The sequence below is a fragment of the Talpa europaea genome (assembly GCF_964194135.1).
Source record: "Talpa europaea genome assembly, chromosome: 3".
NCBI lineage: Eukaryota > Metazoa > Chordata > Mammalia > Eulipotyphla > Talpidae > Talpa > Talpa europaea.
The window spans coordinates 34,841,058-34,856,962 of NC_140069.1; the positions used below are offsets into that span (position 1 = coordinate 34,841,058).

General features: G+C 36.3%; 1 protein-coding gene across 1 annotated transcript in view; it reads left to right on the plus strand.

Moving 5' to 3' along the window:
- The window catches only part of PIP4P2 (phosphatidylinositol-4,5-bisphosphate 4-phosphatase 2), a gene marked incomplete at both ends in the record, with an annotated part of 41,135 nt that overhangs the window by 14,269 nt on the left and 10,961 nt on the right, over window positions 1-15,905 (plus strand). The window contains 3 exons of the mRNA XM_084229149.1: window positions 2,891-3,039; window positions 7,520-7,626; window positions 8,792-8,915. Coding sequence (XP_084085275.1) covers window positions 2,891-3,039; window positions 7,520-7,626; window positions 8,792-8,915 — 380 coding nt within the window. The remainder of the gene's footprint in view (window positions 1-2,890; window positions 3,040-7,519; window positions 7,627-8,791; window positions 8,916-15,905) is intronic.

Here is a 15,905-nt window from a genome sequence, read left to right on the forward strand (position 1 = left end):
AACTGAAAAAAAAAAAAATGAACAGTCTAAGTGCTAATTATGCTAGGTTTATTAACTATGTGATAAATTTCTGCAGTTACAAGTCCCTTTTAAGACAACATGGAGTTAATAGGTGAAGATTTCCTTGGGGAAAAAAATATAAGATACTATCTCTAAATCATCTCTGGGCTGAAGTAATGGACAGCAAATTGAAATGGTAGCCCTGAAAGCCCTGGTTAGTGGAGCAATTAGCCTGCAACATCTGTCATCCTATTGATCTTTTGGATTAATTCCATTTATCTGGTGGGTTCAGCCAGTGTCCCCTAACTACCCCACCTCTCTGAGTGCATGGTTTGGAGAGGGTATTCTCCAAAGAAGAGACACTTTTATCAATCAAGCTGCTCTCCAAGGAAGAGAGCAGTAATATTTTTAGTGTTCTTTTTCTAAGAGAGATAGATGTGTCAGACAAGTTTCAGTGATTCATTCATTCATCCATCCATCCATCAATAAATATTTAGTGAGCATCTGCCGTAGACCTGTCACTGACATAAGTGCTTGTGAGTCAGTCCTGAACAAGCCAGACATGACATGTCCTCTTGGAGCTTATAGTCTCTTCCTCTTAGACTTCTAATCCTCACTTTCACCTTAACCCAACTTCCCAAGCCTCCACAAGAGTAGATAGGACCATATTTTTGTTGCTAAAGAGGCTGTCATGCTCCTTCTCCTGCTCCTTCTTCTTTTCCATCTCCATTGTCATTTTCTTTGTCATCATCTTCCTTGTCTTCATCTTCTGATTAAAAATTATATAGTGTGAATCCTAGAGGAAAACTTCACAGAGTTTCATTGACTCTGATGCACTTCATATCCTTACTAGGTCATCCTTTGGAATTTTGTCCTTGGAGCAAAGCTTCTGCCTGGGTTTTACTGTCCTCTTATGTAGTTGCAATGTGTGGTCTCTTTGCCTCAAACATATTTTCTATCATACTATGTAACATAGAGACCTAGAATTATGAGAGAACTAACTCATGTTAATCTATCACTCAATTTTATTAGTAATGCTGTTGCTAAGAAAGATTAAAAATAATTTTTATTACTACATACCAGGAAGTATATCTTGAGTTTCCAGTGAGGTATATATTCTTTTTTTCCCAGAATAATGCCCTCTTTATTGAGATCTGATAAAGTACTCTGCAAGGGTCAAAATTATAAGGATCAAAAATATTGTTGGCTCACTGTCACTTAAACCTGTTTTTGTTTCCTTGATTAATACAGTACAGGTCATTCTGGATTGACCTCAAATTCTTTCAAGGATTTAAGGCTATTTTTATAATTTAAGACATCTACAGCTTCTTTTTCAGTCTGTGTTTGGCAGGGCTCTGGTATAAACCTCCTAGAAATGTGCACATGTTGTCATTTCAGAGTGGCCTCTTACACTGCCTTGGCTGCTGCAGAGATTGGCTAATTATGAATCATTTGAGTGAATAAGACTTGTTGCTAATTCTTTGTAGGTCTGAAAAAAATATATATGCTAAATTCCAAGGATGCCAGGTGGTAACATGTGGGTTTTAGACATACATACTATGCCTTGCTGTAATTCATTAAAAAATACTACAGTTCAGAATCGAATCCAGTCAATAGAAAATTTCTATTTCAAAAATAATTCTTTTCATGATTAGCTATTGTGATTATATTTTATACTGTCACAGAAGTCCCTTGAAATACTAGTACTCTTTAGTGGGGTTCAACCATATATTGGGGTGTAGCCCTTTCTAGATGTCCTAAGACAGTATCTTACCTTGCCAATGCCCGATGCCCATCACTAGCTACAGAACTGAGCTAGGCAGCCCCTTTAGAAGTCCCATCCAGAAGGTGCAGCTGGTTAGTGCACAGTACTTGTATGGAAATCCCGCCTGGAATAGTATATTCTTTGTCTCAGACTTTCATAACAAATATGTACTTTTGATAGCTAAATACCATTTTAAAACATGACTTCCTCCCTTTACCTAGCCAGTCAACCATGGACTCTTACACTCTGTGGTGTATGTGTGTGTGTGTATGCGCGCATTTGTAGGTTTTCTGGAAATTTTCAAATGCAAAAATACTGAGAACAAAATGACCTTTTATGTCATGTTGATTAATTATCAACATTCTGTTACTCTTGTTTTATCTATTTCCCCATCCTTTTATTTTTCTTGGTATATTTAAATTAAATCCCAGACATCACATTTTTGCCCATAAACAATTTGGTCTGTTTGTTAGATTTTTAATGTTAAGTAAAAATTTGAGTTAACAATAAAAATATTGTTAAATTAGTTTAAGTTAGCATGGTTCCATTCTAATTATCTTTGTTCCATGCTGGTTAAGTTTGGTCTCTCCTTGATTGCCACTAAAATCCTATTTGTTTTTGTTATAGCCTGCAGTCATTGTACTGGTTCCACTATAAACAGAGCATGACAGCTACATGACTTATGTGTGTGTATAAGCGATTTAAAAACTGCTTTTATTGACTTTTTATTTCTAAGTAGTTAGGTCACTAGTGTAAGAATTTTTACATTAGGCATAAAGTACCACTTTCCTATTATAAGATTTATGAGCTGACATATAGGAATAGAGTGAGTATTTTGAGTATAAGTTAGTAGAATGATTCTTGGTCATTTGGGTATATCTAGACAAACCCTATATCTAGGGTCCTCGAACTCTCCTTACCAGAATTAAGAATTATTCTATTGATACTTTACAAGATGGTCGCATGTGAGTTTATTCTCTGAAACTAGGACATGCTTGCTACCTTTCAAAACAGTTAAAAGATTGTGGGAAAATTTTGATAAGTTTCTGCTTTGCTTCTGTTGCTCATATGCTCAAACTAGCCATTATATTGCTGAGACTGCTTCAATGACTAATATCTTTTCAGCGGAACTCCCACCTCCATATACAGCCATTGCCAGTCCAGATGCCAGTGGTATTCCAGTAATCAACTGCCGTGTGTGCCAATCTCTCATCAATTTGGATGGCAAGCTTCACCAGCATGTGGTTAAGTGCACAGTTTGCAATGAAGCTACAGTAAGTGGAGATTTCCTTTAATAAAAGCAGAAATTGTTATCTGACACCTACTCCCTAAAGAAAGTACTCTAGTAATGTTACTTAAAAGTAGATGTGGGCGGGATCCAGATATGGCGATATTTTTATTCCTGTCTGTTTTCCATTTCTCATACAAGGATGCCTCTAGGTATTTAAAGCTAATTCCATTACGATCATTCATAGTGAATTTAAATATAATGCTATTCGGAGCTTTATTTTCTAAAACTAGACTGAACATAGTTATTTATAATTCTCTTCAGTGTCTACCCACATAACTAAATCCATTGTGATTTTTACTAACATGAAAATATCTCAAAGTTCACTGCAAATGTGGACTTTGATTTCATGTAGAAAATTATTTAAACTTGTTCTATATCTATAGGATGTCAGTGTGGTTTTTCTAAGCTTTTGTGATTAAGCATTTATTATTGACATCTGTGCCAGGTGTTTCCAAGTAACTTGGTATTTTCATTTGTTTACCTGATAAATAAAATAATGAACAACTAAATTTTACTGGGAAAAGCAACTAAATTTTAAGTAAAATTTTTGTAGTTTATGTAATCGGTATACATCGAAGTATACATTGACTAGGATATTTTTACTTTCTTAGTTAGGCTTATATTAAAAAAATTCAATCTCTCAAAATCCGTAACTAAATATTAATTTAATTTTTGGTATTTGTATATGTTTCCCTCTTTGGAAAAGTCTAAAAATGTTATCCATTGTTGTATCTCTAGGACCCATAAAACATGGATATGTTTTATGAAGAAGTCATAAAATAAAACCTTAAGTCATGAGGTACATATTTCATTGTAATATTTTTCTCTATAAGGGACATTATTTAGAGACAAATTTTATTGTATAAATAGTTGATACCTAAAATCCAGTTCCTTTCTTTTTAAGTTGAACACTCACTAGTACATTTCATATTAACTTCCATCATTCTCTTTGTAGAGTGTAGTGGCAGGAAGGGCACAGTGCGGGTTTCCTATGATTCGAACAGACCGGTCAGGTAAAGGAGAGTCCTTGAACCCTCCGTGGCTTTCTTAGGCTTTTATTGAACTTTTACATGTAGTGCAGCAACCAGGTACATGGCAGGTGGTGGGGGGGCAGGAGGCTGGCAGGCCTCTAACCACCCCCCAACCACCCAAGTCTTCTCTCTGGGCTTCCCTGGCTTTCTTTCTCCCCTTCTCTCCCCTGCCTCTGCTTCTCTTGGTGAATATCTCAATACTGCAGCCATAGCCCACAAGAAGTAAACAACACAACTTATAACAATGTAACAGATGCAGGTACCCACCATCAGACATGCAATCCTAGTGGTGGGAGGGCAGAAAAGCCTTAAAATCATTTACCCTACATAGAGTTACCAAGCAAGTATGAGTTATTAACATAAATAGCAATTTTGAAAAATGCTAGTGCTTTAAAAATTTCCTGAGATTTGGTGTTAGGGTGATTTATTCTCTGATTCCTCCATAGATACCAATTTTTATTCTTTAATAAGTGGGGGAAAAAAGGAGCGTTAAATCTTTATACTTGAAAGTAAAGAGCAGACTAGATCTTTTTTTTTTTTTGCAAGAATATTAAAGTTAGTATGGATTCAGCTTTTAGCCTCACCTCAATCTAACTCCATAGAAGTGATGACTTCATAGAGAATCAATAGGTTTTGGCTATAAATAAACCATTTCTGAATAAGGAAAAGTATGCTAAAATTTTTGTATTATTACTGCCCAAGTGTTAAGTAAGGAAATGTAAATAATTGTGAATGTTCTAGAGAAAATGAATAGTCTCCAACCAGATTGCTTTCTATAGATCAATAATGTTACAGGGGAAGGAAAAAGTGAAATATAATCTTTGAGGAGTACTTTAATGTATGCCTTGCTAGTCTTTGCTATGTAATTTGACCTTACATTTGTGAATGAAGAGGTATCAGGCAACTCAGGACTTCTCTGGACAAATTCTGGGTTGGAAAGAACAGATAAAGTGGCCCAGAGTCCAACAGAATAGTACTCTATTTTCGCTGTGACTGTTCCCTGCTCAGTTTTACTGTGATTCATTCTTTTCACATCACCTAAAATAGGGTATCAGTGTATCTGTCCTCTTGGGCAGTCACCTGTGACAGGAATCTGATATTCCTGTGTAGATTAGCAAAACAAAAGAAGCTAATAAAGAGTCCTTTTTATGTCAATAGACATAACTGGGAGTAAGGGTGTGTGTGTGAGAGAGAGAGAGAGAGAGAGAGAGAGAATATGAACGAATTTTAGCAAGATTGAGAGAATACAGAATTTACGGTTAAAGGAAGAGTGATTTCTAGGACAAGTTAATGGAAAATATGAAAAGCCCTGGAGACACAGTGGATCTTTTTTGGCTGCACAACCAGTTATGAGTCTGGTATTTGGAGGCCCACACAGTGGGGTTTGAATCCTAACTCTGCCATTTACTAGCTATCTGTTTCTGGGGATATAACTTCTCTAAATTGTGGTTTCCTCATGTGACTAGAATAACATAACTACCTTAAGAGGTCATTGTTGGGATTACAGGGTTAAATGCCTAACGCAGTACTGGCACATACATGTTTATTTTGTCAAGTAGGAATGCTAACACTTATGCATATGGCACCCATTTCACTGCAGACCATACATGACATGGTTTGGACTTATACTGAGGACCAGTGCTTGAAATCTTCTAATTGCCTTGTTTCCTAAAAGATTCAATTGAGGTCTGGAAATGAAGTTGGAATAAAACATAAAAAAAAAAAAAAAACTTATCATTTGCAGGGCACACATTTACTTAATGGTAAATTTTGGATATACAGAATTTAACACAAATTCTGTTTTTTGGACACTGTATGTAATCTATACATATATATATAAAACTGTGGATGTTTGCAAATTTTAGATATTCAGATTTTGTTAGCTATACTATAATTTAATAAATTGTAAGTGGCTTATTGCTAAGTTTCATATTTTCCAACAATGGTTATTTACTTAAATGTTAGAAACATCTTTTTTTTTAAAAAATAAACTGTGGCCTTCCAGGAAAGTCACAAAAATAACAGTACATAGTATAGAGCACTCCCATAGGCACTTCATATATGTTCTCTGAATATTAATATTTTGATATATTAGTGTTCTCTTTGTAAATAAATCTCTCTAAATAAATATTTTTTAATATCCTTTTAAAGTAATTGTGGACATGGTGATCCTCGGCACCTAGACATTTTAGAGTGAATTTCCTAAAGAAAAAAAAAGACATACTTTAAAATGAACCCTTGAAAACTGACCATAGATCTGAGGCAACCAGGAGGGAGGAAAGAGATCGAGGGGTAAGGGGGAGGAATGGAGAGAGCACAAGGGGCTCTGGTGAGGACTGTGGGTGCTTTGGTGGTGGGAGAGCTAGGTGACAACATCTGAGGAGAGAAGTCCTACTCTGTCAAAATATTAGCAAGAATGTGAAACAATGGCACTTCATTTACGAAATGAAAAATAAAACTAAAAAAGAACATTCACTTATACACAGTACAGTGATCAAATGCAGAAAGTTAACATTGAATTAATACCATGATACTGTTTTCTAATTCTTTGATCAAATTCATATTTGCCCTGTTGTTCCTTTAAAAAAAAAAATCTAGCCCAGGAGAGATGCCAGAATTATAGTTGTATTTGTTTATCATATCTCTTTAATCTCCCTTAATCTAAATCTTGTCTTTTATTGCCTAGACATTTTTGCAGAGCACTGAAAAGTTATTTTATGCAATGTCTTTCACTTTGGGATTTGCCTGATATCCTCTTATAATTGGCTTTAGTTTATATGTTTTGGTAGCAGTGTCACTAGAGCAATATTCTATTCCTCTCAGTGCATTATAGGTTACTTACTTTTGTACCATCTAGTACTGAAGGAGTGTTGTTTGTGATGTTATTTATCCTTGCTTTTAAATTTGCTTCTAAGTTAAGGGGGAAAAAAAAGACGTGCCAGTAGTAAGAGTTATGACAAGTATTTTCATTCAAAGAGGTCCAAAATTTAGTCCCTACTAGTGATTTAACTTTAGGAAAATTAGAAATTTATCATAATTTCCTCTTCCCCTACTTGCTCCTTGTGGACAGGTGCAAGAACTCTTAGTGAGTGCACCTGACCAGACAGGTAGATGACCCTGTCTTATGAACTTTAAAAGGATAACAGCTCTTGGTGTGCACGAAATATTTCTCCCATATGAGAAGACCAGTACAAATTAATTTTGAAATATGCCCTTCATAATCAAATCTCTGCAATGCCTGCAGCTTCCTACAGTGTTTGCCAACCTTTGAGCTATTTAAAACTACTTAGAATGTACTTTTCCTTAAACGTGACTTTAGTAGCCTTTTGGGAACTTTCATTTTCAAACACAATCATTTCCTTTTTAAACACAAGGAAAGGCAATGGGTACTTTGGCTAATATGCTGTGTTTACATTTTCTTCCCTTATCTAGCCAATCAAAAACCCCCCAACAGGGAAGAAATATGTTAGATGCCCTTGTAATTGTCTCCTCATTTGTAAGGACACATCTCGGCGAATAGGATGTCCCAGACCCAACTGGTAAGAGATAAAAATTCAATTATTCATTCATTTGTTCATTCAACAAGCATATATTAAAGGCTCATAATATATAGTATTTATTCTAAATAGACTTTGCCCTCAAGTATATATAGGACCTAAATTATTTTTTTTCTTTGTTAAAGGACTTAAATGTGTAGGTATTTGTAAGATAATATTCTTGAGTGGGCAATGGTAGTTTCCTTGATGTTATGTGAATACTTTATGCTCTGTAATAAGTGATTCATTAAGCTAATTATTTAAAAAATAATCAGTTTGCCTTTGGAATAATGCATAATTATGTATAGTCTCAGGCATAATTGGCATTTATCTTGACCTGGAGGTGTTTGGTCATTTTGTACCTCACTGTGTACTGCACTAGTCTCCAATGAGTCAAATCTGTGCAATAAATTCTGAAGTTACTTGCCCATAAAAACTGCCATAATAACATGCTCAAAGAAGAGTATATCAATATCTTAACTGTTTTTTTTCTGTAATCTTTAACCTTTGACCATTATATAAATCGTTGCAATCCCATCTGCTGGTAGATTGGAGAATAAAAAGAAAAGAAGGCTCCCATTTTCCTTTCTGTCCAACTCTGATTAAATAGATTTCAAGAATACCAACTATAAAGAGAAATTTGATTGTGACTCAACACTTTGCACCTTCATGACACACGCATATTTGTTAATGTAGAATAGTTGATGTACAATTTTTTCCAAATTAGAATTCAATGAAATTTGTAGGTTTATTTACTTATTTTTAAAGTAAAATTGCATTTTAACATTGTATGAGTTTTAGGTGTGGATCATTAAGACTCATCATGTGTATATACTACTTTACGTTCACCACAAATGAACTTTATTTTATGATTTAAACTTACAAAAATTTGGAAATCACAGTTAAATGGTCGCCAGAGTCGTTGATTTGGAACAATAGCATCATTTATGGTTTCAATGCCAAATTTAAAAAGACTTTCATTTTGCTTTTGAAGTATTGACTGCTGTTTTCTGTGATTTTGGCTCCAAATTCACATTTACTTCACTTATTTGTGAAACAAATGTAACATACTTTCAATGTTATATTCCATATTTTTGGCCATATATTTCAAGCTCAGCCACTAGTCCATTTGTAGTATAATCAAGTTGTTTCCTTTTTCTTTCCACAGTAGACGCATAATTAACCTTGGTCCAGTAATGCTTATTTCAGAAGAGCAGCCAGCTCAACCTGCATTGCCAATCCAACCAGAAGGAACCAGGGTCGTGTGTGGGCATTGTGGAAACACATTCCTGGTACGTCACCAGACATTTGTCACAGGAACATCAGTATGTAAATGTAGATCATGATCGGATAAGATTTGACCACTGCTTATAGTCTTATAGTTTACCCACATGCAAACCGGTCAAAAGATTAAAATAGCCTTTTTTAAGAAAGAAAGAGAATCAGAGGTACAGCAGGGAAATACTGCTTCTTTTGTGAGTTGGATACAAGGTGCAAACTTTGATTGGTTCAACTGGGAAAATGGGGCCTCTCTGGAGAGGCCAATGAGAAATAGTGCTCTTCCCTTAAGGTTTAGCAACATGGTTGTCTTGGGGTGGTGAACTCTGGGTCTTAGAGCTGTTCTCACTTCCTTAGTAGAGCACCAAGTGAACAAACTCATGTAGTGGCCCAGCTTCATGGCTCCTAGATTCAGAAAAAATTCTTCTAATTTATCAAAACCTGTGGATCTTTAAAACCTTGTGAGACCATGAGTATGGTCTCACTCATAGCAGGAATCTAGAAAACTTAAATAAGGGACCAGGAAAATGAATAACTATAAGAAAGTGAAAATCAAAATCAACAAAAAACTATGAACCAGAGATATTCTATGGGGGGGTGGGAGATGGGGAGGGGAGGGATTGGGTCAAAATAAGGGGGGGTGCAATTGTAATGGGAATATAAAAATAAAATTTATTAAAAAAAAAGAAACATGAATAATGGGAATTAATGCTAGGTGTCTATAATTAAGTAAACCATTGGATAAAACTAAGAAGGTAAAAGTAATTTGATATGATCAAAAGTTATAGGGCCTCCCCGGTGGCCCAGCAATTGAGCGCTGGGTTGAGAAGCTGCCCACAGCCCCTGCAGCGCCAGTTTGATCCCCGACCACCGGGCGAGGGTCCCACATGGTGCGCAGACCTCTCCTGCTGCACCCGCTGCTCCCCTCAGCAGTGTATTTCATCAGTCTGCCTGTTCTGCTCCCCGCTCTGGCTCTGGTGAATTCTCTCACCCTCCCGCGCTTCTGAGTGTACCCAGTGCTTGTATAAATAAATAAATAAAATCTTAAAAAATAAATAAATACCATTTTAAAAAAAGTTATAGAAGATCTTGATTGGCCACTTAACTTTAACCCTAAGTTTGATTTTAAAAAGTTAATTTCATAATGACCATGTTGGGAAGAGTAAGAACTGGTTTTCTTTTGTTACCGAGTCTTCCTTGGAGACAAAGGATTTTTCTTAGAGCCTGAATACTAAAGGAAACTTCCTGAGTGTAAGCACAGACAGGGCTTAGGTTGCAGAAATATGTAAACAAGACCTGCCGTCATGAGACGATGAATGAGCTTGAGAAAGTGCAGATGATTTGCTTTTTAGTCCTAGTTTTCATTTTTAGTAAAGTATAATTTCATATGCGAAATAGGACTATTGAGTTTATAGGGAAAATGTGGTCATCTCCTTATCTAACTCACCCCAATTATCATTCCCCAAATACTTTCAACTCTTTCAGCTGTTCTGAAGTACTTCTATTTGTTTAGTTTCTTTTTTATTAATTGAGTTATTTTAGACATTATATAAAAGGTAGGTTGAGGATTTATCATTTATGGCACTGCTGTTCCCACTTATTTCTTTCCCTTCTTCCACATTCCAGCAGAGTTATAATGTTTTATTCAATTAATAGTGTTAACCCCCCCCCTTTTTTTTTTTTGTGGGACCCTTGCTGGTGGCCAGGGATCGAACTGGCACTGCAGCCTCACAACCCAGCGCTCAACCGCTGCACCACCAGGGGAGGCCCTGTTAACCTTTTTTATTATTAGGGAAATCATGTTCACCGCTGAGCCAAGTAATAGACTACATGTCTTTCCTAGTGTTTTATATAAGTCTAAATAAAATTCCTGCCAGTTCACATCGGAGAATCTGCCTCTTCATCTTCCTTCCACACAGTTGTCAGCCTCCACCAGTGGGACTTCCTTCTGCTTTTGTCAAAGGTGTCCCTTTTACTTCTTTCCCCTGTTGGAATCCCATGCCATCCTCACAGTTTTTGGTTTATTCCTTTATTTCGTTGAAGCACATACTAGCTTTCTGAGAAAGGTAAAGGGAAATAAATTTGAAGTCTTTCTTTTCTTGAACTTTTTTATTCAAATTAATGTAACTAATCTAACCATCACTTTATAATTTGTCCAGATAATAGAATTATATAGGTTGCTAATAGTTTGCTGTCTTATTTTCTTCTTTTATTTTCTCCACTGTTCTGAAATTGCATCAGATGTGCTTTCCAACCTCTTGTCTGGGTACTAAGCAGACCCTCTTACCATCCACTCCACAGCCTTTCTTTCCTTTTTCTAGAATTCCTTATATTAGATCACTGAACTGATGCACTCTCTCTCTCTTTACGTGTTTTTTTAGTTTTGGACTTTTCTCTCACTTTCTGGGAAACTTCCTCAACTATATCTTGTAGACGTACTTAAAATTTTTAAATTTCAGATGCTCTAACTTTATTTTAAATGCCTAATAGTTTTCCCATATTTTCTGATAAAATTTTCCTTTTTCTAAACAGCATTCTCTTTTTTATGCCCTCTTTCTGAAGCTACTTGTGTTATAGGACAGGGAGAGGGGCAGCCCAAGCCCCGCAAACCTGTCTATTCTATGTAGGGTTCTGCCATCCGCCGCATCAACACAAAACATATGAGACTTTAATGGGAAGGAACTTTAATAAAACTAGGAAACAATACAGGTAAGGCAAAGAGTCTAGTTTCTAAATGAAGCATCCAGAGTTACCCGTCCCCTCGTGGGCAAAAGTCCATCCAAATGGGATTGGCCCAGAGCAAGGCCCCAAAGCCTGCCATACGTCTAAGGCATCTTCCAGTGGGGACCCACAGAAAAGGGTCAGAAACAACCAGACAAGCCCGGAAGGAAAAGAGCAAAATCAACATCAAGATAAAAGCTGCCATTGTCACCTCCCCACGGGTCTCACCCACATCTGTGTCACCCAGTCCACGACCAAAAGACAAGCAGTTTCTTCACATGTCTCTAGGCTCCATGCGCCTCCTCCAGGTCTCCTGGCTCCATCCTGCTTCCTTCCTCAGTCTCTTCTGCAGCTTCTTCTCTTCCTGCTCAGCTCCACCCTCCCTTGGGTGGGGCAGGGAACCTCCCCCTTTCCTGGGGACCACCCCGTTACACTTGTTGTGTTTTCTCTGAGGGATTCTTCTTCTTTATGCCTTCTTTATGTTTTCTCCCCACTATTTATTTGTGTGTGTGATGGAGGATTTACTGAAAAGTTCATTCATTTTTCATAGTGAGTCACTGATTGGAGTCTCAATGCATACAGCAGAAGCAAACTCCTCTCACCCTCTCTCCTTCCCATTCATGCTTCTTTTCTTCCTCAGTTTTCCTCTACCTTTTCTCTTGAAGAACTGTCTACAGTCAGTTCCAATAAGTCTTTTTCTTTTTTTAGTTCAAGTTCCTCTGGGAAACAGTCTTCTGATCTCTTGTCAGGTACATGCCTGGGAGACAGCATTCTAGGTGCCGAGAAAGGTAAAGGGATAGAGGTCTGTCCTGTTCAGACTAAGGACTTTGACTTAATTACTTTGTTTTTAGACTGTATTCTTTTCTTGTGTTCTACTGTGCCTGGTTTCCTAAGATGATAGACTCTTTAGTCCATTTTCTTATTAGAAGAAATCATTGTTTTTTTGCATGTGTTGTAAAGGGAGGGGTTTATGGTTTTGTGGTGTGACGGAAAGAGTTTACAATACATACTCCTGTTTTTGTCACTATCACCACCACCCACCTTTGTGAGCACTGGGTAGCCCAAATATCTGAAAGGTCTTCTCACTCTTCAGTGTGAATTAGTGTGCTTTTCACTGGCCTGTCTCGCTGTAGGTAGCAAGTTTCAGAAACCTTTTCAGTAAGTTGCCAAGTAGCCATTAACTTTCCATTGTTCAAACATTTGAGACCATTTCCCCACTGTTTTTTTTTTTTTTTGTCCTTATGTTATAGAACATAACATGGATAATTTGCCATGGATAATCCTTGTAATGATATGATAAGTAAGCTGATTTCATTTGTACAAAGATATGTACTGAGAGTGAGGATATATGCTGGGAAAAAAGGAAGGCACAGTCTCTGTCCTTGTGGGATTTTTTAATCCAGTAGGAAGAGAAGGTCAATTAAAACAAGAAATATATGAAATGTTTTAAGACTACCATAGGGAAATACCAGGTATTCTTATATACACCTAGCTCAGTGGAAATGAGATTATCATAAGAGTTATGGAAAACTATAGTAGTTTTTAGTGTATACTAATTATAGTTTAGTCTATAGTAATTATATACAGTTTATAGTAGTTAATTCTGTATTTGTGGAAGCTTCATATAGGGGGAACTGCTCAGGGTTAAGCCTGAAGAGTCAAGACTAGGTATCTGGCTTTTATGTATTCAGAAAAGTGGTGGTGATGAGTCGGAATAGTTAGCATAAAGAATTTGAGAGAGAAATGACAATGCTGATAATAAGGTAGATAAGGGAGGAAAAAGGAAAACCAAACACAAATGTTATATGCTTTATATTTAACTTTTTGGAAATCATTTGGCATGAATTCTAAAGAATAATATAAAGAGGTTAAATACATATGTGACATAGTTTTCATAACTTAAAAGATAATTTATGTGTGGGCCTCCCTGGTGGTTTATGGGTTAAGTCTCATATCACCTCTAGGGCCTGAGTTCAATCCCCAGCCAGGGCGATAACCCACATATGGTGCAGCAGACCTCTCCCGTCTAGCCCACTGCTCTCCTCAGCAGTGTATTTTAGTAAATCTGCCTGCTCTGTTACTAACTCTGTCTCTGGTGAATACTCTTACCACCCACACCTGTGGCCTATACCCCAGTTCTTCTATACAAAAATAAAGTCCTAAAAAAAGGTAATTTATGTGTTTAGATATCTTCCCACCCCCAGAAGAAAATTACTAATGTAATGTGCAAGCCTGAGCCTAATTTCTAAAACTGACTCTTTCTTAATACCCGGTACAGGCAAATGAATAATGTTAACATTAATTTAGCACAGTAATGCTGATTAAAAACTCTTAATTCCTTAGCAGAAGAGAGTATTTTGGATTAATATATGTTATTTAAAGATAATTTCACTATTCCTAGAAACAAAATTTTTCTATGTACCTATAGGGTAGTTATTGAGAGTTTCAGATTAATAATAGCTGCTCAGGGTGAAGAATAAACAGACCTCGAAGCTCTGTTGAGAACTTTACTTTGTCCTTATTTTTTTACTGATCATGGATAATTTCATGTTCTTTCTTGTGTGTTTGCCTTCAAGATGTTAGCTATTAAGAGAATTAATTTTCTTATCCCTACCTTGTTTGAATCTTGGCTTATATTCTGTAGCAATTAAAATAAGTTACAGAGTTCAACAGGATTGAAAATAGAATATGAAAAAAAAACAGGGAGAATGAAAGATAGGGCAGAAAAAAATAAGTTAATGCATAAGAATATTAGTATGCATAATATTTAATCATGTGCAGTTGATAAAGTAGACAGAGTTTTAATGAGGCTTTAGAGTATAACCAAAAGAGGAAAACATGATATTCATGATGTTTTGCAAAAAGGTCACATAGATGAAGCTTTTATTGGAGTAATGCATCCTGAGAATCATTCCCATGGATTAAGAAAAAAATGATGTAGTGGGCAGTGTCTTTAACAGTATCCTTCAGTAATTTCTTTTAATATGTCAGTGTTACAATGCTAACATTAAATTTACTTAGAATTTTCACTATTCATTTCACAGGCTGGCCTGTGAATTCATAGATAATGTTTAGAAAACCTAGATTTATGTTTTCCAAATATGTCTACTTAATAGAGAATTCATTTTATAAGCTAATAATATTAGGTGTTCTGTGAGTAAAGAATCTATGGTATTGGGAATTGTTAGGATAAAAAAAAAATGACAGGTTTTTTTTGGGTGCATTCTTTAGCACTTGCAGCATACATCTTTCCGAATGTCCAGAGGGATTTTTAATCTAGTGTGTACAAATATTTTTTAACTTCCAAACTATTTTGAGGGAATTGTCTAGCCAGAGTTGTATTTTGAGGAAAATTGCTTGCAAATGATTTTCTAGAATAATAAAGGCAATACATAGGTTTCAGCTAGTCCTCCATGAATGTAAAGACAATTTAAGATAATTGACAAGCAGAGAGTTAAATTTTCATTTCTGTGGGGCGGGTGTTTTTTGCTGCTGCTGAAATGCTTTGTCACCTGTGCCTGACTATAAGGTTGGCACTCTCCAATAAAAACTGAACTAATTTACAGCAAATGCCTGAATCAGAAAATGGTTCAAACTTTTCCTGATGTGAGCCAGTATACCTTCAGGCAGGATCGGATTTTATTCAGTTGAACACACAGACATGTAGTTTGTTGCCATAGGAGAAAATAACGATAGTTTTAACTTGACCATAATTCAAAGTAATATACATGTCATCTATTGTATCCATTAAAAAAATCCAGTAAGGGGCCTCCCTGGTGGCGCAGAGGTTGAGCGCTGGGTTGCAAAGCTGCCTGCGGCCTCTGCGGTGCCGGTTCGATCCCCAGCTGCTCCCCTGCCACCAGAGGAGGGTCCCACATGGCGCGCAGACCTCTCCTGCCGCCCGCTGCTCCCCTCAGCAGTGTACTTCGGTCTTTCTGCCTGCTCTGCTCCCCGCTCTAGCTCGGTGAATTCTCTCACCCTCCCGCGCTTCTGACTGTACCCAGTGCATGTATAAACAAAACAAACAAACAAATAAAATAAATAAATAAATAAAAAAAAAAAAAATAAAAAAATCCAGTAAGTTAATATCAAATTACTAGTTTTTATGTGGTATAGCTTTCTTATGATTAAAAAATATTTATCTCGGGGAAATTAAATTTATTTGTTATGTAGAATGGTTATAAATAAGTCAAATATTGGAATTTCTCTACTAAAAAAATTGGGCTTTAGAGAAGTTGCTCTTAATCTTTCTGATAGCAAATTACATGAATAATTATTTTTTC